This window comes from Pan paniscus, chromosome 2 (genome assembly GCF_029289425.2).
Source record: "Pan paniscus chromosome 2, NHGRI_mPanPan1-v2.0_pri, whole genome shotgun sequence".
Taxonomy (NCBI): Eukaryota; Metazoa; Chordata; class Mammalia; order Primates; family Hominidae; genus Pan; species Pan paniscus.
Window position 1 is genome coordinate 106,429,777 of NC_085926.1, and position 24,768 is coordinate 106,454,544.

The 24,768-nt window shown below is 38.1% G+C and overlaps 1 protein-coding gene across 1 annotated transcript in view; it reads right to left on the reverse strand.

Moving 5' to 3' along the window:
• The window catches only part of MYH15 (myosin heavy chain 15), a 138,154-nt gene that overhangs the window by 81,313 nt on the left and 32,073 nt on the right, over positions 1–24,768 (reverse strand). The window contains exons 12-18 of the mRNA XM_034957056.3: positions 22,565–22,683; positions 16,810–16,959; positions 16,154–16,324; positions 10,715–10,891; positions 9,188–9,320; positions 6,798–6,865; positions 5,860–5,947 (exon numbers count right to left, since the gene is read on the reverse strand). Of these exons, the coding sequence (XP_034812947.2) occupies positions 5,860–5,947; positions 6,798–6,865; positions 9,188–9,320; positions 10,715–10,891; positions 16,154–16,324; positions 16,810–16,959; positions 22,565–22,683 (906 nt within the window). The remainder of the gene's footprint in view (positions 1–5,859; positions 5,948–6,797; positions 6,866–9,187; positions 9,321–10,714; positions 10,892–16,153; positions 16,325–16,809; positions 16,960–22,564; positions 22,684–24,768) is intronic.

The window sequence follows — 24,768 nt, forward strand, 5'->3', positions numbered from 1 at the left end:
CAAGCAAATGCTGAGAGATTTTGTCACCACCAGGCCTGCCCTAAAAGAGCTCCTGAAGGAAGCGCTAAACATGGAAAGGAACAACCAGTACCAGCCGCTGCAAAATCATGCCAAAATGTAAAGACCATCGAGACTAGGAAGAAACTGCAGCAACTAACGAGCAAAATCACCAGCTAACATCATAATGACAGGATCAAATTCACACATAACAATATTAACTTTAAACGTAAATGGACTAAATTCTCCAATTAAAAGACACAGACTGGCAAACTGGATAAAGAGTCAAGACCCATCAGTGTGCTGTATTCAGGAAACCCATCTCACGTGCAGAGACACACATAGGCTCAAGATAAAAGGATGGAGGAAGATCTACCAAGCCAATGGAAAACAAAAAAAGGCAGGGGTTGCAATCCTAGTCTCTGATAAAACAGACTTTAAACCAACAAAGATCAAAAGAGACAAAGAAGGCCATTACATAATGGTAAAGGGATCAATTCAACAAGAAGAGCTAACTATCCTAAATATATATGCACCCAATACAGCAGCACCAAGATTCATAAAGCAAGTCCTGAGTGACCTACAAAGAGACTTAGACTCCCACACATTAATAATGGGAGACTTTAACACCCCACTGTCAACATTAGACAGGTCAACGAGACAGAAAGTCAACAAGGATACCCAGGAATTGAACTCAGCTCTGCACCAAGTGGACCTAATAGACATCTACAGAACTCTCCACCCCAAATCAACAGAATATACATTTTTTTCAGCACCACACCACACCTATTCCAAAATTGACCACATAGTTGGAAGTAAAGCTCTCCTCAGCAAATGCAAAAGAACAGAAATTATAACAAACTATCTCTCAGACCACAGTGCAATCAAACTAGAACTCAGGATTAAGAATCTCACTCAAAACCGCTCAACTACATGGAAACTGAACAACCTGCTCCTGAATGACTACTGGGTACATAACAAAATGAAGGCAGAAATAAAGATGTTCTTTGAAACCAACGAGAACAAAGACACAACATACCAGAATCTCTGGGACGCATTCAAAGCAGTGTGTAGAGGGAAATTTATAGCACTAAATGCCCACAAGAGAAAGCAGGAAAGATCCAAAATTGACACCCTAACATCACAATTAAAAGAACTAGAAAAGCAAGAGCAAACACATTCAAAAGCTAGCAGAAGGCAAGAAATAACTAAAATCAGAGCAGAACTGAAGGAAATAGAGACACAAAAAACCGTTCAAAAAATCAATGAATCCAGGAGCTGGTTTTTTGAAAGGATCAACAAAATTGATAGACCACTAGCAAGACTAATAAAGAAAAAAAGAGAGAAGAATCAAATAGACGCAATAAAAAATGATAAAGGGGATATCACCACCGATCCCACAGAAATACAAACTACCATCAGAGAATACTACAAACAACTCTACGCAAATAAACTAGAAAATCTAGAAGAAATGGATAAATTCCTCAACACATACACTCTCCCAAGACTAAACCAGGAAGAAGTTGAATCTCTGAATAGACCAATAACAGGAGCTGAAATTGTGGCAATAATCAATAGTTTACCAACCAAAAAGAGTCCAGGACCAGATGGATTCACAGCTGAATTCTACCAGAGGTACAAGGAGGAACTGGTACCATTCCTTCTGAAACTATTCCAATCAATAGAAAAAGAGGGAATCCTCCCTAACTCATTTTATGAGGCCAGCATCATTCTGATACCAAAGCCGGGCAGAGACACAACCAAAAAAGAGAATTTTAGACCAATATCCTTGATGAACATCGATGCAAAAATCCTCAATAAAATACTGGCAAAACGAATCCAGCAGCACATCAAAAAGCTTATCCACCATGATCAAGTGGGCTTCATCCCTGGGATGCAAGGCTGGTTCAATATACGCAAATCAATAAATGTAATCCAGCATATAAACAGAGCCAAAGACAAAAACCACATGATTATCTCAATAGATGCAGAAAAGGCCTTTGACAAAATTCAACAACCCTTCATGCTAAAAACTCTCAATAAATTAGGTATTGATGGGACGTATTTCAAAATAATAAGAGCTATCTATGACAAACCCACAGCCAATATCATACTGAATGGACAAAAACTGGAAGCATTCCCTTTGAAAACTGGCACAAGACAGGGATGCCCTCTCTCACCACTCCTATTCAACATAGTGTTGGAAGTTCTGGCCAGGGCAATTAGGCAGGAGAAGGAAATAAAGGGTATTCAATTAGGAAAAGAGGAAGTCAAATTGTCCCTGTTTGCAGATGACATGATTGTATATGTAGAAAACCCCATTGTCTCAGCCCAAAATCTCCTTAAGGTGATAAGCAACTTCAGCAAAGTCTCAGGATACAAAATCAATGTACAAAAATCACAAGCATTCTTATACACCAACAACAGACAAACAGAGAGCCAAATCATGAGTGAACTCCCATTCACAATTGCTTCAAAGAGAATAAAATACCTAGGAATCCAACTTACAAGGGATGTGAAGGACCTCTTCAAGGAAAACTACAAACCACTGCTCAAGGAAATAAAAGAGGATACAAACAAATGGAAGAACATTCCATGCTCATGGGTAGGAAGAATCAATATCGTGAAAACGGCCATACTGCCCAAGGTAATTTACAGATTCAATGCCATCCCCATCAAGCTACCAATGACTTTCTTCACAGAATTGGAAAAAACTACTTTAAAGTTCATATGGAACCAAAAAAGAGCCCGCATTGCCAAGTCAATCCTAAGCCAAAAGAACAAAGCTGGAGGCATCACACTACCTGATTTCAAACTATACTACAAGGCTACAGTAACCAAAACAGCATGGTACTGGTACCAAAACAGAGATATAGATCAATGGAACAGAACAGAGCCCTCAGAAATAACGCCGCATATCTACAACTATCTGATCTTTGACAAACCTGACAAAAACAAGCAATGGGGAAAGGATTCCCTATTTAATAAATGGTGCTGGGAAAACTGGCTAGCCATATGTAGAAAGCTGAAACTGGATCCCTTCCTTGCCCCTTATACAAAAATCAATTCAAGATGGATTAAAGATTTAAACGTTAGACCTCAAACCATAAAAACCCTAGAAGAAAACCTAGGCATTACCATTCAGGACATAGGCATGGGCAAGGACTTCATGTCTAAAACACCAAAAGCAATGGCAACAAAAGCCAAAATTGACAAATGGGATCTAATTAAACTAAAGAGCTTCTGCACAGCAAAAGAAACTACCATCAGAGTGAACAGGCAACCTACAAAATGGGAGAAAATTTTCGCAACCTACTCATCTGACAAAGGGCTAATATCCAGAATCTACAATGAACTCCAACAAATTTACAAGAAAAAAACAAACAACCCCATCAAAAAGTGGGCGAAGGACATGAACAGACACTTCTCAAAAGACGACATTTATGCAGCCAAAAAACACATGAAAAAATGCTCATCATCACTGGCCATCAGAGAAATGCAAATCAAAACCACAATGAGATACCATCTCACACCAGTTAGAATGGCGATCATTAAAAAGTCAGGAAACAACAGGTGCTGGAGAGGATGTGGAGAAATAGGAACACTTTTACACTGTTGGTGGGACTGTAAACTAGTTCAACCATTGTGGAAGTCAGTGTGGCGATTCCTCAGGGATCTAGAACTAGAAATACCATTTGACCCAGCCATCCCATTACTGGGTATATACCCAAATGACTATAAATCATGCTGCTATAAAGACACATGCACACGTATGTTTATTGCGGCATTATTCACAATAGCAAAGACTTGGAACCAACCCAAATGTCCAACAATGATAGACTGGATTAAGAAAATGTGGCACATATACACCATGGAATACTATGCAGCCGTAAAAAATGATGAGTTCGTGTCCTTTATAGGGACATGGATGAAATTGGAAATCATCATTCTCAGTAAACTATCGCAAGAACAAAAAACCAAACACCGCATATTCTCACTCATAGGTGGGAATTGAACAATGAGATCACATGGACACAGGAAGGGGAATATCACACTCTGGGGACTGTGGTGGGGTGGGGGGAGGAGGGAGGGATAGCATCAGGAGATATACCTAATGCTAGATGACGAGTTAGTGGGTGCAGCGCACCAGCATGGCACATGTATACATATGTAACTAACCTGCACAATGTGCACATGTACCCTAAAACTTAAAGTATAATAAAAAAAAAAAAAGAAAAAAAAAAGAAGGCACAAGTAGGCTGGCACAGCGGCTCATGCCTGTAATCACGGGACTTTCAGAGGCTGAGGCGGGCAGGTCACTTGAGGCCAGGAGTTCGAGACCAGCCTGACCAACTTGGTGAAACCCCATCTCTACTAAAAATATAAAAATTAGCCAGGCGTGGTGGTACATGCCTGTAGTCCCAGCTACACAGGAGGCTGAGGTACAAGAATTGCTTGAACCCAGGAGGCAGAGATTGTGGTGAGCCAAGATCATACCGCTGCACTTCAGCCACTGCACTCTAGCCTCAGCAACAGAGCAAGACTCTTTTCTCAAATTATTTTTTTTAAAAAAGGGAGGGGTACAGGGAGTAGCATCCTATGACACCTTAACATCAGACTCACTCATTCTCTTTAAGTACATATGAATAACTGTTTTGATTAGATCATGAAGCTTTTCTTATGATTTTGTCTTATGACTTTAAGAAAAAAAACAAACCTGCTGAAATCCAAGTTGACTCGACGGGAAGCAACTCTAATAGGTAACAGAATTGCTCCAAAATAGAACTCAGCTAATTAGATTCCTTGCTAGATGGAAGCAGTGTCCCTAGACACATCCAGAAACCCAGCTGATAGGAAACAATGAGGCACAAACATACAGCCGTGAATGAACATGAAAGTATTTGTATCGCAGAAACTCAAACTGCAGCATCATTGTTTTGTATCACACTTTCCCAAAATAGGCCATAGACTGTCAGGATTGGGGTCTTAATTACAGGAGGTTAATAAAAATGCAAGATACTACGGAACCTCAGAGATCAGAACCAGCAACATCTGGCTATGTATTATTAGGGTGGTTAGTGCTCCAAAGACATAGGGCTTGTCATATACATTCCTTGGAGGCTGACAGCCTCCAAACCAAGCTCCAGAGGGGCCAGTAACTCCAAAGAGGTGGCTGGGAATCTTCAAGCTCATGAAGTAAGGAAAGCAATCCATGTAGTTAATTTTGGTAAAACCCTTGTTTGGGGAATTGAAAACATTAAAAAAAAAATCACTACCATCCACCTATCACATCATCCCCCTACCACTATTCACTGATCAAAAGATAGCCACTACCCAGAGTTACATAACTAAAAAAAAAATGAATGCTATTAGAAAGAGGGAAGATGTTGGCATTGGCAAGGAGGACTAGAGGGTGTTCTCAACAATTAGAAATGGATTTAGGAACTGTCTTTATGGTCAATTTAGATAACTCAGACCAAATAACTTCCTTTATGCTGAAATATCTACCTTAATCCCCTAATTGATTATTCAATTCCATTTTTATTATAGTTTGTCCTTGTAGACAATGGCATGGGAGCTCATTCATGTTCAGCATAAAATTCAAGGAAGAATTTAAATAGTAATATCAAACATTCTAATGTTGCCCAATTGAGACCGCTTTGTGAAACCCTTCTGTACATCCATTTCAATGGCAATATTGAGGAGGTTCCAAAGACCTCATTTTTAACATATTTTCATTTTTCTATATGAAATTCTACCCTTATATAAAAGGCACCAATAAATATTTCTTTAAAAGATATTCAGTATAGCTAATATCAAATCTATTTCCTAGTGTGAATTACAAAGAAATCTAGTTCTTACCTGGTATTTTGTTCACATTGGGATTTATGCATCTCACAAAATGAGGTGCTGTTGATTTCAGATTAGTCATCAATTTATTCAGGTTTTCCTAAAATGGAGACCATAATAAACACAAAATCACTTTGCAAATCACTAAAAACACCAATCCACCTCACAAATGTCTCCAAATCTATCAACTTAATCTCATAGCCAAGATGCATTCTAACAGTAAAATAATGAATTCAACATTCTTTACTGCCTACCAAATGCACATTATTTCTTTCCTATGGCAAGTCAATATTTATTTGACAGACATAGTTCAATTGTGAATCATCTCTACCTATTTTGAATTTGATAGCAATATCAAAGTTATGGCTGGGCAATAAAATGGCTTGAAAAAAGAAATTGTTTCTCAAGTTCTCTCTCTGTGGAAAACCTTTATCTTAGGTCAGATTCTCTAGAAGCCAAACCTGAGATGGGAATTCTGGTTCAAGAGATTTTTAGGGAGTGAAGAAAGCTGGGAACAGCAGGGGAAGAGAAAAGCAATGATTCAGACTCAGCTTTAGTCTGATCCTTGCAAGCAAGAGCTGTAAACACGAATGCACCAATTGCAGCATAGGTGGTCCCCCTTGAGGCAAGGGAGAGGCTAAAGTCGGGAGAGGAGGGCAAAGAGGCAGCTTAGTTTCCCCTTTGGCTAAGTGCAATTCTGACAACTCAGAGTTGTTATGAGCCAATATGCACATCAGCTGGAAGATGGGTGCAGGCATGATAAAGGGGATGTAAGTGGGAACCAACAGTGTCCTCTAAAGCCCTTGATAATAACAGCATAAACTTCAACTTTTCCAACTTGCTAGCTCCTGATACTTTATCCTTATTTGAAGATGTGAAATGTCAACTAAATAATAACATATGCAGATTGTGAGGCAATTAATATATGAATAGATGTAATTAAAAATTACTTTATGCAGAGATGCAACCGTTTGGAATGAAGCTCCTTTCTTTCGTTTCGTCTCCCCAAATGGTATAGCTAGCCAAAAAAAAAAAAAGAAAAAGATGAAAACATGTAAAAAGCTCATTTTTATCACATTATCCTACCCCACTGATGGAAGCATAAATTCACCAGAGTTCTAGAACAATATGGCAATATCTACCAAAAGCTTCAAAATATTTATGTCTTTTATCACAAAATGTATATTTTTAGTGTTTTTCCTTAAGGATATAATCAGGCAACTGTGCAATGATACTCACTGAAGCATTATTTAGTCATTGCAAAAAAATTAAGCAAAAATAAAATTCATCAACAAATGCACATCAGAGGAGATTAATTTATGAGAGAATATGCATACAGTGAAACACTGTAAGCTTTTAAAATGATGATGTGGATCCATATAACTTATATGGAAAGATTTCTAGGATGTTTTTAGATAAAAAGTTAGTTTACAAAGCCTAAATTTTATATATGATGACCCTGAGTATGTACACATGTTTTTTTAAGTGCAGCTGTGTTATAGGTGACTATAAACATGAAAAATGTTGGGAGGTGTAAATACCAAAATGTAAACAGTTTGTTAATCTATATGAGATTACAGATAATTTTTATGTTCTTTTTTCAGTTTTTCTATATTGTCTGTGTTTTTAGCAACATTCATGTATTTATTTTCATGATTTATAAAAAATAATAAGTCTATTTCCATTTTCTTGAAGAAAAAGAACCTGTGCTATAAAAAAAAAGGCCATTCTGAACAATTCTTGTCTTTTAGTTCCAAAGAACACAGTACACACCCTGAAGAGTTAGAAGACGATTTCTCCTCTAATTCTCTGCCCAAACCATTCTCTGATCTCTTATGATCAGAGAATTACTCAACTGGGAGTCATAAGCTTATGTGGCTACTATCAAATAGACTTCTCAGAGGTACTTTAGCAGCTATTAGAATCAGGCAAATGTACTGCCTGAAGATTAGCCGGGTCCAGACACAGTAGCTTCCATCTCTTCTTGAGGCAGGCCCAGAGGATTTCAGGCATGTTCCAGAATTATGTCATCATGTGCTGATGAAGCCAGAAAGTGCTAAATTTTCTCTCCATTCCCTATGTCAGTCGAGAGAACCAATCAGCCTGATAGGGGCTGGGAGTTAACATGCAGCTGGGTGTAAGATAACAGCAGGGTATGTTCGAAAGTGAGAGTACACACCCCATTTAAAGAACAGTTGGTGTACTGTTGCCATGGGGAAATCAGAACCCAGGCTGGCCAGATTATCTATTTCCCCAGAATTTCCATTTTTCAAAAGAAAACGGAAACTCAAATGTGCATGTGAAATCTGATTTTTTTAACTTGTGTGGACCAAACAAAACGTGTTTGAAGGCCAGTTTCTGCTCAGAGGCTGTCGATCTGTGACTTTTGCTGTAAATCGTGGAGAGCTTCCCTCTGTATGTAGTTAGCATTTCGTTCAGTGAGGCTGGTGTTAGCAACTTTGGCTCAGTATCTTCAAATCCATCACATGATGGTGCAGAAGTTTTCACTGCATCCTAAATGCATGTAGCCTGTCTGTCTCTGTTTTGTTTATTCCTGGGAGACAGTGAGTAGAATAGGCACTAAACTAGAAAACAGAAGTCTATATTTCTACCTAGCCTTTTGCCATATAGTAGATTTGTAAAATCAGGGATGCTACTTAACTTCTCTATATTTGTTCCTGTGATAAGTTAAGTAGGATCCCTGATTTTATAAATCTACGACATGGCAAAGGCTAGGTGGAAAGACAGGAACATTCTGTATATATCTTAAAGTGTCAGGTAAGAAATGAGTAAGATAATGTATCTAACAGTACTTTGTAAATTACAAACTACTAAACAAGATTAGTTGTCAGAATAGAATGCCTGTTAAACAGGTATTTGCTGCATGCTAGAGGCTACAGTTGAACAAGTCAGACATAATCCCTGCCCTCGTGAAGCTTCTAATAACCCTAAGTGCACAGAGTGCTGTGAAAGAGAATATTCCAAGATATTTGGGGCAATAACTATAATTATATATATATAGTTATATAGATATTTGGGACAATAAGTTATTGCCCCAAAATCATTCATCAAAACATGTTTTTTGTTTTCCCTTTGTAGCTAGGTGAAGTAGAAGACAAAAGCAGGCCAGGAACAGACTTCTTGAATCTATCTTAGAGCACTAGTACCATCTCCCTGAAGAACCCCCAGCCTGAAGACAGAAAGACTAATAAGAGGGGACGACTCAGACCACAGGGAGCAGAAACATATCACAGGAAAGAAGCAAGAATTTTTGCAAAAGCTGAGGCAGCCATGGGTTCCATTCTGAGGCTGAAAAATCAAGGAAGATTGGATGACTCACCACTGTCAGTACTCATGTAATTTTCAAAAAGGCTCGCCAGGAGTCTGTTGGAAGACTTCTGAAATACAGCTACCACTGTTTCATTAAGGAGGTCTTTGTTCTTTTCCAGCCAACCACTGATATTATAAGGTACCTTTGGAAAGGCATGCATTTCAGGTAACAAAAAGAAAAAAAATTGCATAAGTTAACATAGAAGGCTGTGCATTACCCATTTTTTTTTTTTTTGAGACAGGGCCTCATTCTGTTATCCAGGCTAGAATGCAGTGGCATAGTCACAGTTCACTGTAGCCTCGACCTCCTGGTCTCAATCAATCCTTCCCCCTCAGCCTCCAGAGTAGCTGGGACTATAGGCACATGCCACCATGCCTGGCTAATTTTTTTTGTATTTTTATTTATTTTGTGTGTGTGTGGAGATTTGGTTTCCACATGTTGCTCGGTTTGGTCTCAAACTCCTAGGGCTCAAGCAATCCACCCATCTCAGCCTCCCAAAGTGCTGGGATTACAGGGAGCCACCATGCCCAGCCTGTGCATTACTTTTAATAAATCACAAATTATATGGGTCCTTTACCTTTAAATCAGTTTAATGTAATAGTACAGAATAACCTCCAAAAGCCCATTGTGCAGCCCAAAAAGATTCTCAAGATTCTTATCATTAACATTGTCAAAAGAAAGGAACAGACAGGAAGGGAAGAAGGGAGAGAGATAGGGGAAGAAGTAGAAGAGAGGAGAGAAAAGAAAGGGGGGAGAGAGCAACAGAGAGGAAGGAAGGATTGAATGGTATTTCACACCAGCAGTCCTTTAAAGGCAAGAATGGTGAAATAATCCAACTGTCTCTGACATACAGTGAACACTCAAAAAAAAACCCAGCAATTGCAATGGTATTTTACTGTATATATCATTATAATTAATATGCCAGGATATCAAAGAAGAGAACTATAAACATATCTGTGTACAGCTGGCAGGCCATTTTTAGGTCGAAGTATTATTTTATCTTTTATCAATTCTCTTTTTGTTCCACCAGAGTCACCAGCCAGAAGTAGAAATGCAGAAAAAGGGGCATATACACTGGTGAGGAAATGAGAGGTAGCAAGGGTCATTAGAAACCGTTTTTGGCCATAGTTTGGAGACCATTACTTCGCATTGACTATTTCTTTACGGGAGAATAAAAAAATCTTCAATAAAAAGATCAACTGAAATCATTCATTCACACAACGTTAAGTTAAAAGGAAGGACAAATGGGGGAAAACCATGACTTTGATGGTCTCCATGCCTTTCTGAAGCTGCCTTGCTTTGAGTTGAGGTTGACAGAGTCCATTTGGAGATTTTTGACCTCTGTGCACATGGAATGCTATTGTTCATTTCCTGAGTGCTAAAAGGCTACACTACCTTTTTTGTGGAACTGAGATGTATTTTGTTCTTTTCTTCATTTAATCTAAACATTACTTAAATATCATCTAAGGACTTTGGCTGAGCGCATTTGAAACAAAGTCAGGAAAATTCAAGACCGGGGGTCCAGAGGTAACTCACCACTCCTGCATAATGGACAAGTTCAAAATGAGCTTCAAATTTCTTCTTATCAGGTTTGGGCTTCTGGAGATGAACCGACTTTCCAAAATGGTTGTCAAAGAGTTTGGTCTTGAAAGTCAGGTCTGTAGCCTTAGGAAACATACACTCTTCTTCAAGGATGGAAAGGATGCCCATTGGCTGTTGAAGAGACATAAGAGCAGCAGATTTCTTTAAAAACACCGGCACTTTCAGTAGGGGGTCAGTATAAATTCTTTCCCAGGAACCTAATCAATTGACAAAGGGAAGAATATTCACTGTATAAAACTAGCAATCATCCATTCAACAAATATTAATTAAATATCTGCTACTTAATAACGATACCAGTAGCCGCTGGTGATTGATGCAGCTGTGAGCCACATATACAAAGTGCCTGTCCTCAGGGTGCACACATTTAGTGGAGTGGCAGACGGTAGGCAAGTAAACAAAGAAATAACTCCAAAAAACAAATGACTTAGTTTCATATAAATGCTCTGAGGAAAACATACAAAGTAAAGAAGTAGAGAATGACAGGGGGTAAGGAGGTTTTAGATAGAGTCATTGGGTAAGACACCTCTCCTGAATGAGAACAACAAGCTGACAAGATCTGTGCACAAGTATTCCAGACAGAAAAATGAAGAATGCAAAGGCCCCGAGGCCAGAGCCCACTTGGCAAGTCTGAGGTCCTGCCAGAGGCCAGTGTGGGCAGAGAAAAGCTAGCTTGACGGAGCACATTTTAAGAGATAATGTCAAAGGGGTAAGGAGCAGCTGGAGCTCAAAGGCCTTATAGGCTGTAGTAAGACATGTGGCTTTCATTTTAAATGTAATAGGAAGCCTTTGGAGGCTTTTTAAATGAAGTGCTGTGATTTGATGTATGCTTAAAGAGGATCATTGGTTTAGAAAGTAGGGCTCATGGGCTCAGTCCTGCCTGCACTCTGTACTGGAAAGCCAGTGAGCTAAGAATGGCTTTTACATTTTTAAAGGGTTTTAAAAAACAAACAGATTGGGTGAGGTGGCTCACACCAGCACTTTGGGAGGCTGAGGCGGGCAGATCACCTGAGATCAGGAGTTCGAGACCAGCCTGGCCAACATGGTAAAATCCTGTCTCTACTAAAAATACAAAAATTAGCCAGGATTGGTGGTGTGTGCCTGTAATCCCAGCTACCCGGGAGGCTGAGGCAGGAGAATCGCTTGAATCTGGGAGGCACAGGTTGCAGTGAGCCCAAATCACACCATTGCACTCCAGCTTGAGCAACAGAGAGAGACTCTGTCTCAAAAAACAAAAAAACAAACAAAAAATGTTACTGCAAATCTCATGACCTCCATTAGCACACTTTTTCTCTAAAGGACCATATAGTCTCTGTCAGACCCTTGCCATCCACTTAGTCATTGAAACACTAAAAGCAGCATGCAACAACATGTAAACAAAATGAGTGTGGCCATGCTCCCATCAAACTTGATTTACCTAAACAGGCTGCAGGCTAGATTGGGTCCACAAAGTCAGTTTGCTGACCCCTGGTCTAGAGTAGTGGTAGTGTTGGAGCTTATGAGAAGTCATTAAAAATAAGATATGCGTCAAATTTAGAGCTGAGTGCCAACTTGCTGATGGAGAGAATGTGGTGTGTAGGAAAATTTTATTGCATTTATATAGCGCATAATTTTTAAATGCATTTTTACTTTTATTAGACTTACAAATCCTTTACTTGACTGCAAATTTCCTGAAGGCAAAAACTATTTATAAAAATGCTTACATTTTTCTACAGCATTTTACGCAGAGTCTTATACATAGTAGTGTGGTAGAAGGCCTAAAATTAAGGCCCAACATTATGTGTGCCTTGACATCTGGGAAAAACCAGGAGGGGCTCAAAAGTTCCCTTTCTGTTGTGCTCCCATGTGTTAGATCCCTTAGCCAAACACCTTCCTTATGGCAGGGACCATAGGTAGTGCCTGCTTATACCTGAGTAACGGGTTTCATTTCTCTATCAGCCCATGAAATTATTCAAACAAGCCTGTTGCATCCTTCTGTAGGATTCTATTGTCACGTCACCTATAATTACTACAAAGCCTGCCTCCTAAAGCCCCTGCTTGTTCACTCTATTCTCAGCATAACCCTCTCATGGCCCCGCATGGTTCAAGGTGTCCCCCCTGCAGGCTGTGAGCATAAGTGGCCAATAAAATGCTGGTCTCATCTGTCTAGTGTTGGATGTCATATGTTCAGCCTTTCCCATAAACCTAGGGCAGGATTTCCTCCTTCAGCAATGGGGTGAACAGAGAGCAACCAAAACAAATAGTTGCAAAATAGACTTACTTATTGGTTTAATAAAAAATAAAAGCCTCTGTTTTAAGGCTTATTTCCAATAATACTAGAAGTTCCTGGAGTGCCAGGATGATGCCTTCTGGGGTTTGTACATCATAACCCTTATCATAGTAGGTTCCGAGGTAACTAAAGTGTAGGCCCTCAGCACATTTCTGCTGAGTAATTAATTGACAGGTGAACCCTGAGACATACAGGTCTGAGTTCTGGGAACTTGACTGCTTTGCTGTGATCAATTATCAAACAAAATGTAAGAGTTGCCAATCAAAAAAAGGATGGAGTTATGTGTTTAAAGAAAATACTCATGTGCATACAACATACAACTAGATATTAATATGATTCATTTTATATTAAAAACACAATAATTAACACATCTGAAAAGTTTCTTTTGGGAGGTGATAACACATAATGCCAAGATACTGCCAGTATTTAAAATATTTTAGAACTTTCTTTGGGATACCTGATACTATTGACTACTAACATGAAAAATTCCTGTTGTCTGATGGTATATCATTACATGTTATTCAGGTCAAGTCAGGCCAATAAGGCAAATAATGTGATCAAGCTAGGTAGTATAGTTTGGACTCAAAAACCAGTGAATGAAAAGTATTGAAGCAAATTTTCTCTTGAGGCTGGTAAAATTCTAAAATCTATCCTAATCCCAATCTCGTGAGAAATTTTCCAAAGAGCTAAATTACTGGAAGAAGTATGTTGCCTTCTAGGGTGTTTACACCAAATGAATAGTAAGTTTTTAAATGTATAACTTGGAGAGTATTTATTAGGAAATAATAGGGAAAATCTCTTTACCAATGCCTTATGTATAACCATAAATATGTAATCATATATTAATACTTTAGTATATAAATTATTGATGTACAAGTTCTAAACAAACTAGAATATTTCAAGTAATAAAATAAGTATGAGCAAATCCTATAATAAATTTGTTCACAGCACAAATGTGAAAGGAGGTCACGGTAAACTTGAAGACCAAATTAACAATTAAAGTTTGTGTTAGAATACATTTTTTACTTTAGTTTGATATAAACTTTTTTTTTTTTTTTGAGATAGAATCTCGCTCTGTTGTCCAGGCTGGAGTGCAGTGGTGCGATCTCGGCTCACTACAACCTCCACCTCCCAGGTTCTAGCTATTCTCCTGCCTCAGCCTCCCTAGTAGCTGTGACTACAGGCATGCGCCACCACATCTGGCTAATTTTTGTATTTTGAGTAGAGACAGGGTTTCACCATGTTAGCCAGGCTGGTGTCAAACTCCTGACCTCAAGTGATCCACTCACCTTGGCCTCCCAAAGTGCTGGGATTACAGGCATAAGCCACTGCACCCAGCTGATATAGACTTTTCTGTAAACTTACAAATATGAAACTTTTATGTAATGAAAATCCTTTTTTCTTATACGTATACAGAGATGCATGTTATACAACATTTTATATATATTGATGTGTTTTAGTACTTTCAAATTTTAAAAACATCCCATTATGCATTTTATTTCAAGGACTGAGTTTGATCATTAATATTTGCTACAAATCTTCTTCAGATAGCCCCAACGAACATAATGGGTCTTTTCAAAATTTAGAATCTTTTCAAGGAAGGCTTTGGTATTTTCATTTGCCTGACCTGGATCCTGTTAAAATTGTTTGTAGAAAACCAAAAACTTATCTTTTCCTTTTATCATTTGGTCAGTAATTTTTTCTCATTTTATTATATCAGTAGAAAATACAACAGGAAATTACATCCGTGATGCTAGTGTGTTATTTGGAATAACCAAGACTGGCATAAATGAGGCAACAGACTTCAGATCAACTAAAAATCAGTAACATTCACAGAACTTGTCAGGATCTGAACAATGTCTATGTCCCATGTTCCTGCCTGAAAACAGTATCTTGTCATAATCAAAGTGAGTATATATTATAGGTGACAATTGCCAGAAGATAAATCTGTTCCTCTGAGGACCTCCAGTTCTTTTGTTTCATTTCTAATGAGACAACTACAGCTCTTATAAGGCCAGAATACATACCAGATCATAGTTGGTTCATCTTTATTACTGTTTTTAATCAGCTCATGTTTGATTCATTATTAATATTTTTTAATCAGCCTGTCTTTCCCCCAGGAAGTTCACTTGTTATAAAATAAATAAAATCAATGGGATATCTACTCCTGTTGGAAATAATAGTTATTTTTAAGAAGATCTAAAGCCTAATAAATGAAATTGATAGGACACGGATTGATAAAACCCAGGGCTTGCAAAGGACAGGGAGAGGTCAGTTGCCCTAGCTCCTTCCTAGCAGGATTGTTGAGAATCAACTGTGACAGCATAGCTAGAGTATTCAGGAAATGAAAGGCTTCAGACTGCCCAGATCCATCTTGAAGATTCACTGCAATCCACGATTATGGCGAGGCCCAAGAGGCATGTAACTGCTAACATGCCGCCATGCTTGCTCCCATGGAGAAAGCCACAGAAAGGACTATACATAATCCCCCAGCAAAGCCTGCTCATCTTTCCCAGAACATGCAGAAAGATTTCAGAGTATTGGGACATCACCAAATTCAGAAACCGTACACTGCAGCTAATTTACTAATAAGCCATGAAGTATTGTCATAAATTACTTAAACTAACTGGTACTTGTCCAATTAAATGAACAAACTACATCCTGCAAGGTAGTGGCCTTGAGGATTGATGGCAGTTGTTTGTTTGCATGCTAATTTGCCAAATTTTGTTAAGCTGCTCTGGGTCTACTCATTCACCTTATGTTAATCAGTTAGTGCTCATATTTTCAGCTCTGTGTTTTTCCAGTCAAGAGCATGACCATTTTTAATCTCGACAAGTTTCCGCTCACGTTAACAGTGGAGGCCATGCATTAGCATCAAATGTGCGGTGAAAGCCTGCATTACAGATGATGGAGTGGGGCAACTGACAAGAGAGTTTCGTTTGGATGCCACGGGTGATGCACACAAACACCATTAAGATAAAATGTGCAGGGCTTTCCGCCCCCATTTCCCATCCTCTGATAGGGCCTAAGTCCTGACATGGATCAACGTAGCAGGCAGGGACAATTCTCCCGAAATGAAAATGGACAAAGAGAAAAACATATATTACCTTCTCAATGAGATCTATGCAAGCTTGCAAATCCAGACCAAAGCCAATAGACACCCATTCAATGCTTTCTTTCTTATATTCCTCTTGCTCCAGAACAAACATGTGCCGATTGAAGAATTGTTGTAATTTTTCATTGGTAAAATTAATGCAAAGTTGCTCAAGGCTATTATACTTCAAGGATATGAATAGGTAAGAACAAGAGATAAAAATAAAATTGAGGTCCACTTTCAAGAATGTCCGGTAAAGAAAAAACCATAACCATTATTATATGATCAGAAATAGACCCAACAAGTAACAAATGCTCAATTAACTTAATTAATTGTAATTTTGAATTGTAATATCATTAAGTACAATTTTCTAAAGATTATTACAATAATATAGCACTTAATGGTATTAAAATTTAAAATCATAATTAATTCCTTTACCTCTATTTACCTTTATGTAAGCCAGAATTAAGAAATCAATAAATACTTAATACCATTTGGTATAACAATAATTATTATTGATATTAATTATAGCTCTTTTCCAAACAAGGTAGCCCTTAAGGTTTGCACAGAATGATCCCCATGCTTTGACCATATTTTCCCATCTTCAACTAACGTTTTCTAATCTTCTTATAAATATGCATTGACTTCCTTCTTACCAGATACACTTACCTCAAGGATTTCAAAACCAGTGATGTCAAGAATGCCAATGAAGAACTGCCTTGACAGCTTGGCATCCAGGGCCCTGTTGATCCGTGCTACTAGCCACTTAAACATCCTTTCATACATTGACTTGGACAGGGCACCGACAGCACAGGTTACCTAGAAATCACATTGAAAACACTCCTTCATCTGACTGAAGTGTTCATTTTAATCCTGGGCATTCTCTATCATCAACTGCTTTCTAGTCAAATTAGGATGTCTTTATTGACCTTCTGTGCTTCCAACATTCTGCTGAATACAAGGAGAAAAGGAAGAAAAGAAAGAGAGAGAGAGAGAAAAAGAAAGAAAGAAAAGGAGAAAGAGGAAGGAAGGGAGGGAGGAAGAGAGGGAGGGAGGGAGGGAGGAAGGAAGGAAGGAAAGAAGGGAGGGAGGGAGGAAGAAAGGAAGGAAGGAAGGAAGGAAAGAAGGGAGGGAGGGAGGGGGAAAATGAAGGAGAGAGGAAGGGAAGAAAAAGGAGGAAAGGAGATGGGTAGGAGAAAGGAGTAAGCTAGCCTGGTGCCTCCTTATGAAAACACAGATGAGAGGAATCATGTTCCTATTATTAAAGGACTAACTATCCTGGGGTATGGTGTGGTGATGTGTCCCAAAGCCTTGCTATTCAAAGTGTGATCCTAAGACCAGCAGCAGCACCACCTAAGAGTTTGTTAAAAATGCAAACTCTCAGGCCCAGTCCCAGACCTACTGAATCAGAATCTGTAAGCTAACAATCCCCAGCTGATTCCTATTGACAAAGACTCTCTCCTTGACCAAACTTTAATGAGGATCCTCTGACCCCTTGCCTCCACCTTACCTGTCCTGTCTTCAGCCTGTCTAGCCCAGCTGCAGGAAGAAGTCTGCTGAATCACTCACCCTTGATCTCTGATTAAATTCCTTATCCCTCACCTTTGATGTATATGTTCTTGGCCTGCCTTTAGCAAGAATCCTGTTAGGTCAATTTAAAAAAATCCTCCTACCCCCTGTTAGTAATTTTCCATCCACTGATCCCCTCCCTCTGGTCTTGGGCTGTAAATCCCCACTTATCCTTGTTTTACTTGCAGTTGAGCCCAGTATCTCTCCCCTGTTGCAATATATCTATTGCAGCAGTCCTGAATGAAGTCTTCCTTACCATCTTAATAAGATTCAGAATATTTGTAATACCACGCACAATAGTTTGAAAAGTAGTGGTACAGTACATTAGAAATTTATAATCCCTAACCCTTGTTCTGCCACTGCTGTAGCTGCTATAAATTGTGTAACCTTTGGCAAGTGATCTAACCTTTCTGGAAAGCAGCATCTTCATCTGAAAAACACTCTTAAAGGATCTTCCTAGCTTAGCTTCCAACTCTTTATTATATTAGTTCCCAGTTTTGGTCTCAACAACCTGGACAGAGAATAGCCATTTGTGAATCATTCTGACTCAGATTCTCCTGCTGTAAAACTGAGGCTGCCTTTTCCTTCCCTGGAGGGGTGTGGAAAAGGTTCTAAAGTAACCTACTGGGGAGAGCGCCAACCTTTGTGCCTGGATGATGCTCTACAAATGCAGATCCTACTTCCATAACTCCAATAGCGCTGCTGTAGTAGCAGGTTTCTGACATACTCCAAGGAAGGGAGAATTTTAGCTGGCCATTCTCCAAGCCTGGAAACAGAACGTGCTCCAATCACTTAACATTTAAAATAGGCCTATCACATCCATCCTTCTGCCCAGGAGAGAGCACACAGCAGGAGCCAGTTGGTGTCTGGTGGTGATTTAGTTATGAGTCACCCACTCCCTGATCAGTTATCTTGAGTCATTTCCACAGTAATCCATAAGCCGGATGGCATCACAGTTTTTTATTATCAGCATCAAGAGCACACACGTACAAATAAAGCATCAAGAATGATTTTCATCCTCTGTAACACTGAAGAAATCACTCTGTCTACAGCAGTCACTTTGAAACTTTAAAAAGAACATGACTAACTTGCTCACCCCCTTTTAATTCCCTAAATACTTGAGAAGTGGGAGTGGGAGAGACACTGTTAGGTCAGGTGTGAAGTAGTGGAGAAACACAGGAAGAAAGCCTGGAAATGTAGGCAGTACGATAAATGGATGGTAAAGGTCTGCTGAATGAATTCATGAAACAGATCAATATGTTGCTCACTAATTAATCATTTTCATCATTTTCTGTCCAATGGAGAGGAAATGAGGTGGCTAAATCTATATTTCCACTTTTCAAGGGTTAAATGGACCCATTTCTTAGCTCTTTTTAAAATAACCTCACAGAAGGCTTTGGTTACTGGGGGGCAATAGTGCATATAGAAAACAACAACAGAAAAAAAATAACAAAGTCAAATAGTTAATCTTTTTTGTTTGTTTTTGAGACAGAGTGTTGCTCTGTTGCCCAGGCTGGAGTACAATGGCACGATCTCAGCTCACTGCAACCTCCGCCTCCAAGGTTCAAATGATTCTCTTGCCTCAGCCTCCCAAGTGGCTGGGATTACAAGCACACACCACCATGCCCGGCTAATTTTTTGTATTTTTAGTAGAGACAAGGTTTCACCATGTTGGCCAGGATGGTCTCAAACTCCTGACCTCAGGTGATCCACCCGCCTTGGCCTCCCAAAGTGCTGGAATTATGGGTGTGAGCCACCGTGCCCAGCCAAAATTTTTAACTATGCTGATCTCTCTCTTTCTCATCTGTAAAATAATAATAATGAAATATGTGTAGCTCAGGGTTGTTGTGAGATATCCAGTGAGACAGAGGATATAAACTGACAGCATATTTGACGCTTAGTATCCAATAAATGTTAATCCTCCGTTTTCCACCCCTTTTCTGCTTTTATCACTTTCTCATCCTCACCCCAGTATTTACTTACTAGTTGTGTCACCTTGAGTGGTTAATCTTTCTAAGGGTCACTATCTGTAGCTGTAAAATAGAAATACAAGATCTACTTCATAGGCTTGTTATTCGATTAAATGAGATAATCCATACAAAGCACTTAGTACATCACCTATAGTTAGTACTCAGTGGACATTATTATTATTTTATTATTAATCATAAAGTAACTTATTTCTAGGTGACATAGTTAGAAATATCATGGAATCATAAAATACTAGACCTGAAGATCCTTAGTTCTTGATAGTCATATATAGCAGCTTTCACCTTGGGATGGTATCTCCTCAAAGGAGGAATGCATTTAGAAATGCAAGTGGCATTTTCTGGTTGTCACAGTGACTAAGAATGCTACTGGCATTTAGTTACCTGGGGGCCAGGAATCCCAAACATCTACAGTGTGCAGGACACTCTCATCCATAAAGAACTGTCCCATCTTAAATGCCAATTACCATTGAGAAATACAAAGTTGTTCAACCACTTCACTGTGGGGCTCAGAGAGATGAAGACAATTAACCAAGGTATCGGAGTTAGTTAGCATTATAGCTAGAACTAAATTTTGTATAGAATGTTAACGTTGCAAAAATTTTTCCAATCTTTTGCAATTGTCATCAACAGAGCATACATGTCTCTATTTTTAGCAATGGCAATTGTCTCTATAAAATCAGAAAAATTCCTAAGGGAAAAAAAAAAGCCTTAGAGTATGCTTTCTTACTATGTCTCCAGGAGAGAGAGAGAGAGAGAGAGAGAGAGGAGGAGGATTTTTTATTTTAATGTTGAATAATAATATATTAGCTTGTTTCACTGGTCCTATTATAGTAAAGGCTGGAGTCCTTACTATAATGTTGTGTCTTTAATTCCTCAGAACACAATATTAGAGAGCTGAAGACTTGTTCTCAGCCCTCCTAGGGGCTCCTTATTTTTTTATTTTTTTATTTTTTGCTTTTTTTGTTTTTATTATTATTTTAATTGATAAATAAATATATATATTTATGAGGTACAGAATGATATTTTGATACATGTATACAACGTGGTAATGATCAAATCAGGGTTATCAGCACATCTATACCTCAAATACTGATCATTTCTTTATATTAGAAACATTCAAAATCTGCTCTTCTTGCTATTTGGGCTCATTAGTTTTATACAGAGAAAAACCCTGTTCTATAAACATAGCATGTCATGCATGCATGTTGTGGTGAATGTCTAAGAAGGCATGAAACTGCCGAACTCTAACCCCCTGCCAAGAAATAGCTCAGTTATGTGTCCTGCTGATCGTGATTCAAGTTTAGCTCAATGTAGTCTATTTTAACATATGTGGAGCACTTACGGCTTACAGGGCATTGTTTTAGATGCTTGGAGTACTAAGATGAATTAGACACAGTTCATGCTTCAAAGAGGTTAGAAGACAAAAATCTAAGCAGATTATTTCAATATAGTATAGTTAGTATTATAGTAGAGGTAGAATTATCCATTTATAGAGTAAGCTAAATTAATAAATTGATTTTGATCAGTCATTTAAATGTTTTAAATAACACAGACACATCAGTTACCTTAATATACCAAGGGAAACACATCTATTCTAGTCATCATATATAAGATGACTGTCTTATATTACAAATTTGTACATTTGTCTATCTCTCTTTCAGAGTTAGGGTATATACTGAGTAAGACAATCAGTATCACCTGAGTACTAGCTATATATCCTTTGGAATGTTACTTAACATTCTCTTTGACTCAGTTTCCTCAACTAGGAAAAACATAAATTATGCATTTCTGCCCTACTTAGCTCTGAGTATTATTGTAAGAATAGAAGGCAATAATACTGTGAATGCTTTATCCATACTATGTGTGACACCACTTCCTCTTTCCAGAAAGGCTACATTTCTCAGCCCCTTTCTGTAGCTAAAGGTATTATTTTACTAATTCTTACCAATGGACTGTTAGTGAAAGTGATATTACTTCTAGCCCAAGCAGTTAAAGGTGGTTGTACTTTCTCTGCAAATGATCTTTTCTCCTTGTGCAGTCACTTTGGAGGCCGTGTGTCCCAGATGACATAGAACTACAAAGAACTACATAGAACTACAAAACAGAGAAGGCTGTATACTCTGTATTGCACTTGATGTAAGAAATATTTTGTTGTCACTGAGATTTTAGTGTGTGTGCATTACTGCAGCCCAGCTTATCTCATATTTTCCCTTACACACTACAGATATAAATTATTATTTTTGAAACATACTAGCATGCTTAGATGGTCTCATTATCCAGTGGCCCTGGGAATATTTACTGCATTAAGGCAAAGCCTCAGAGAATTTGTTATTCTCTACTATAACATTCTCCTGGATGCTAAACAAAATCTACATGGCGTTCCATCTCTCATTTCTGTTTTCAACACACACCTCCTTTCAAATATTGATTTTTAGCATATGTCCTAAAACTGTTTCTCAACTAACGTGTCACCATGTGTCTTTTATGCCAAAGGAGGCAATATGCCAAATACGTGAAGCATGCCAATTTGCCAATTTTATCCATGTTAGGAATGAACAGCTTTGAAAGCTTCCTCGCTGGATGACAAAGATGTTGATCACAACAAGTGGAGGGTTTGTCTGCATCTGCAAAGATACTTGCTACCTAAGGGAAAACTTTCAAAATGTATGTTTCAGACAAGAGCATTTACTGTGGTGTGCATCACAAGTAAAAACATTTGGAATAGTCATCCCAAGAGCTCTTTTTTGCTTATTTATAGAAGCTTTCATTATTGCAAACATTCTTAGTAGTTGAAAAATATACAGTACAATATATATACAATTATTGGAAGATCATAGAATAATAATGCTCTTGAAATATCACCTTACCTGTTCTATAGTTTGACCTCTGGTAACATATTCGTTACCAACTTTGATTCTAGGATGGATCAAGCACTTTACCAACTCCGAGGAGTTAATGCCCATGAGGAAAGCAGCTTTGTCAGCATCTGGTCATCAGAAATAGAAGAAAAGGAAGGAGAGAGGAAAACACTGTTAAGATTCATTCCATTATAGCCAAACTAACTACCCAGAGGACAGAAAGATAGTGTGTTTAGATCAACATAGCAAAGTAGATTGTAGTTTTCAAATAAATGCCTGAATCCTAAAAGTTTAAAGGAAATTATTTCTTCGAAATGCAAGTCAAAGCCACATTGAAATCTCACTTCTTCAGTTTGTTGGCATTAAGGAAAAAGAAAATATAATGCCACTCACAGCCACTAGAATGACTATAATCAAAACGGCAGACAATAACAAGTGTTGACAAGGATGTGGAAAAATGTGAACCCTCATGCATTGTGGGTGGGAATGCAAAATGGTGTGTATTTGCTGTGAGAAACAGTTTGACAGTTACTCTGAAGTTAATCATAGAGTTACTATGGAACCCAGCAATATCACTTTTAGGTACACACCCAAGAGAAATGAAAACATATGTTCACACAAAAAATTGTACACAAATGTTTCTAGCAGCATTATTCATAATAGTCAAAAGGTGGGAAAAAGTGAAATGTCCATCACTGATGAATGGATTAAAAAATGTGGTATACTCATATAATACGATATTGCTAGTCATTTTACAAAAATGAAGTATTGATGTGCGCTACAACATGGCTGAAACTTGAAAACATTATGCTAAGTGAAAGGAGTCAGACACGAAAGGCCACATATTGCAGGATTCCATTTCTATGAACTGTTCAGAACAGGCAATCCATAAGGACAGAAAGTCGATTTTGGTTGCCACAGGCTGGGGAGAAGCAAAAATCAAAATAACTACTAATAGTTGCTACTAAAAGTTTATTTTTGTGATAATAAAATGTTCCGGAATTAGATAGTGGTGGTTGCACAGCCTTGAGAATATACTAATACCCAATAACTATACAGTTTAAAAGGTGAATATTATGGTGTATGAATCTTCTAAAAGAGGACTAGTATCAAAAACAGACTCTTTTAAAAATTGAGATGTAATTTGTCTGAAGGACATGGAAAATGCCATCTTTATAATTTGTTTTCTCTTTCTATGTATGTACTTGTGGACTCTTTCAACAAAACACGGACTTGGGCCATGTAATCTGATAATTATAGACAAGCACCAATCAACAGAAGCCAGGACACTTGCCAGCTATCTGTAAAACACCCTTCCTTTCCCGGCAAGGTCTCTGTTTGCTCCGTAGTGCCCTCTGCTGCCCAACAATAATACTTACACCCCACAAAATTGTTTTATGAAACAAAGCTTCCATTTCCTCAAGAAGTGGAGAGTTAAGTATTATCAGAAGGAAAAGTAAATAGGCATGTATCACTTCAGGTATGAAAAAATGACACAAAATAATGACACAGGCAAAAATTTATAAGCTTATTTCAAATTGTAGACTATTTCAGTTACCAACAAAATAAATATTCCACTCATCCAAAACCCCTCTCTGCTTTCTATTTTAAAGGAATTTGGAGATATGCTAGTATGTCTGGCATAGTCATTCTGTTGAATAATGTCTTATAATAGAAGGTAATGCAGCCTTTCTTTAATTCACTAAAGAAAAAAAAACTGCAAATTTTCCTGAGCAATAATCACGAACAGAAAATAAAGTAAAAACAAAACACAATTAGAGAGCTCTATCTCGTCTGTATTAGCAATATCAATTTCCTTTTCACAGCCTTTAAAATGTTTACAAGGCTTAAAATGTTTGAAATGTTTGATTTTCTTATAAACTAAAATCAATATATATAATACATACATTGCTACAAGCTACATACCTACTTTATGTTAGTTTATTTGCAGTGATAATAGCCTGGGTACTTGGTTGCTATGAAACCTTTCAAAACACAAAGCCTATTTGGAAAAATAAATGAAAATCAAAGGTAGAGCAGACATGCCCATCCTATACTGAGATGTGCCTGCTAACAGTGCCAGGTTTGGAGGCAAAAGCTTGATAATTTCAAATTGAGAATCCAGTATGTCAAATCATAGACTTTTTGAACTGAAAGAGACTTTATAGAGTATCTAATCCAATGTGAAAATATTTAAAAGATGGGAAGAAATA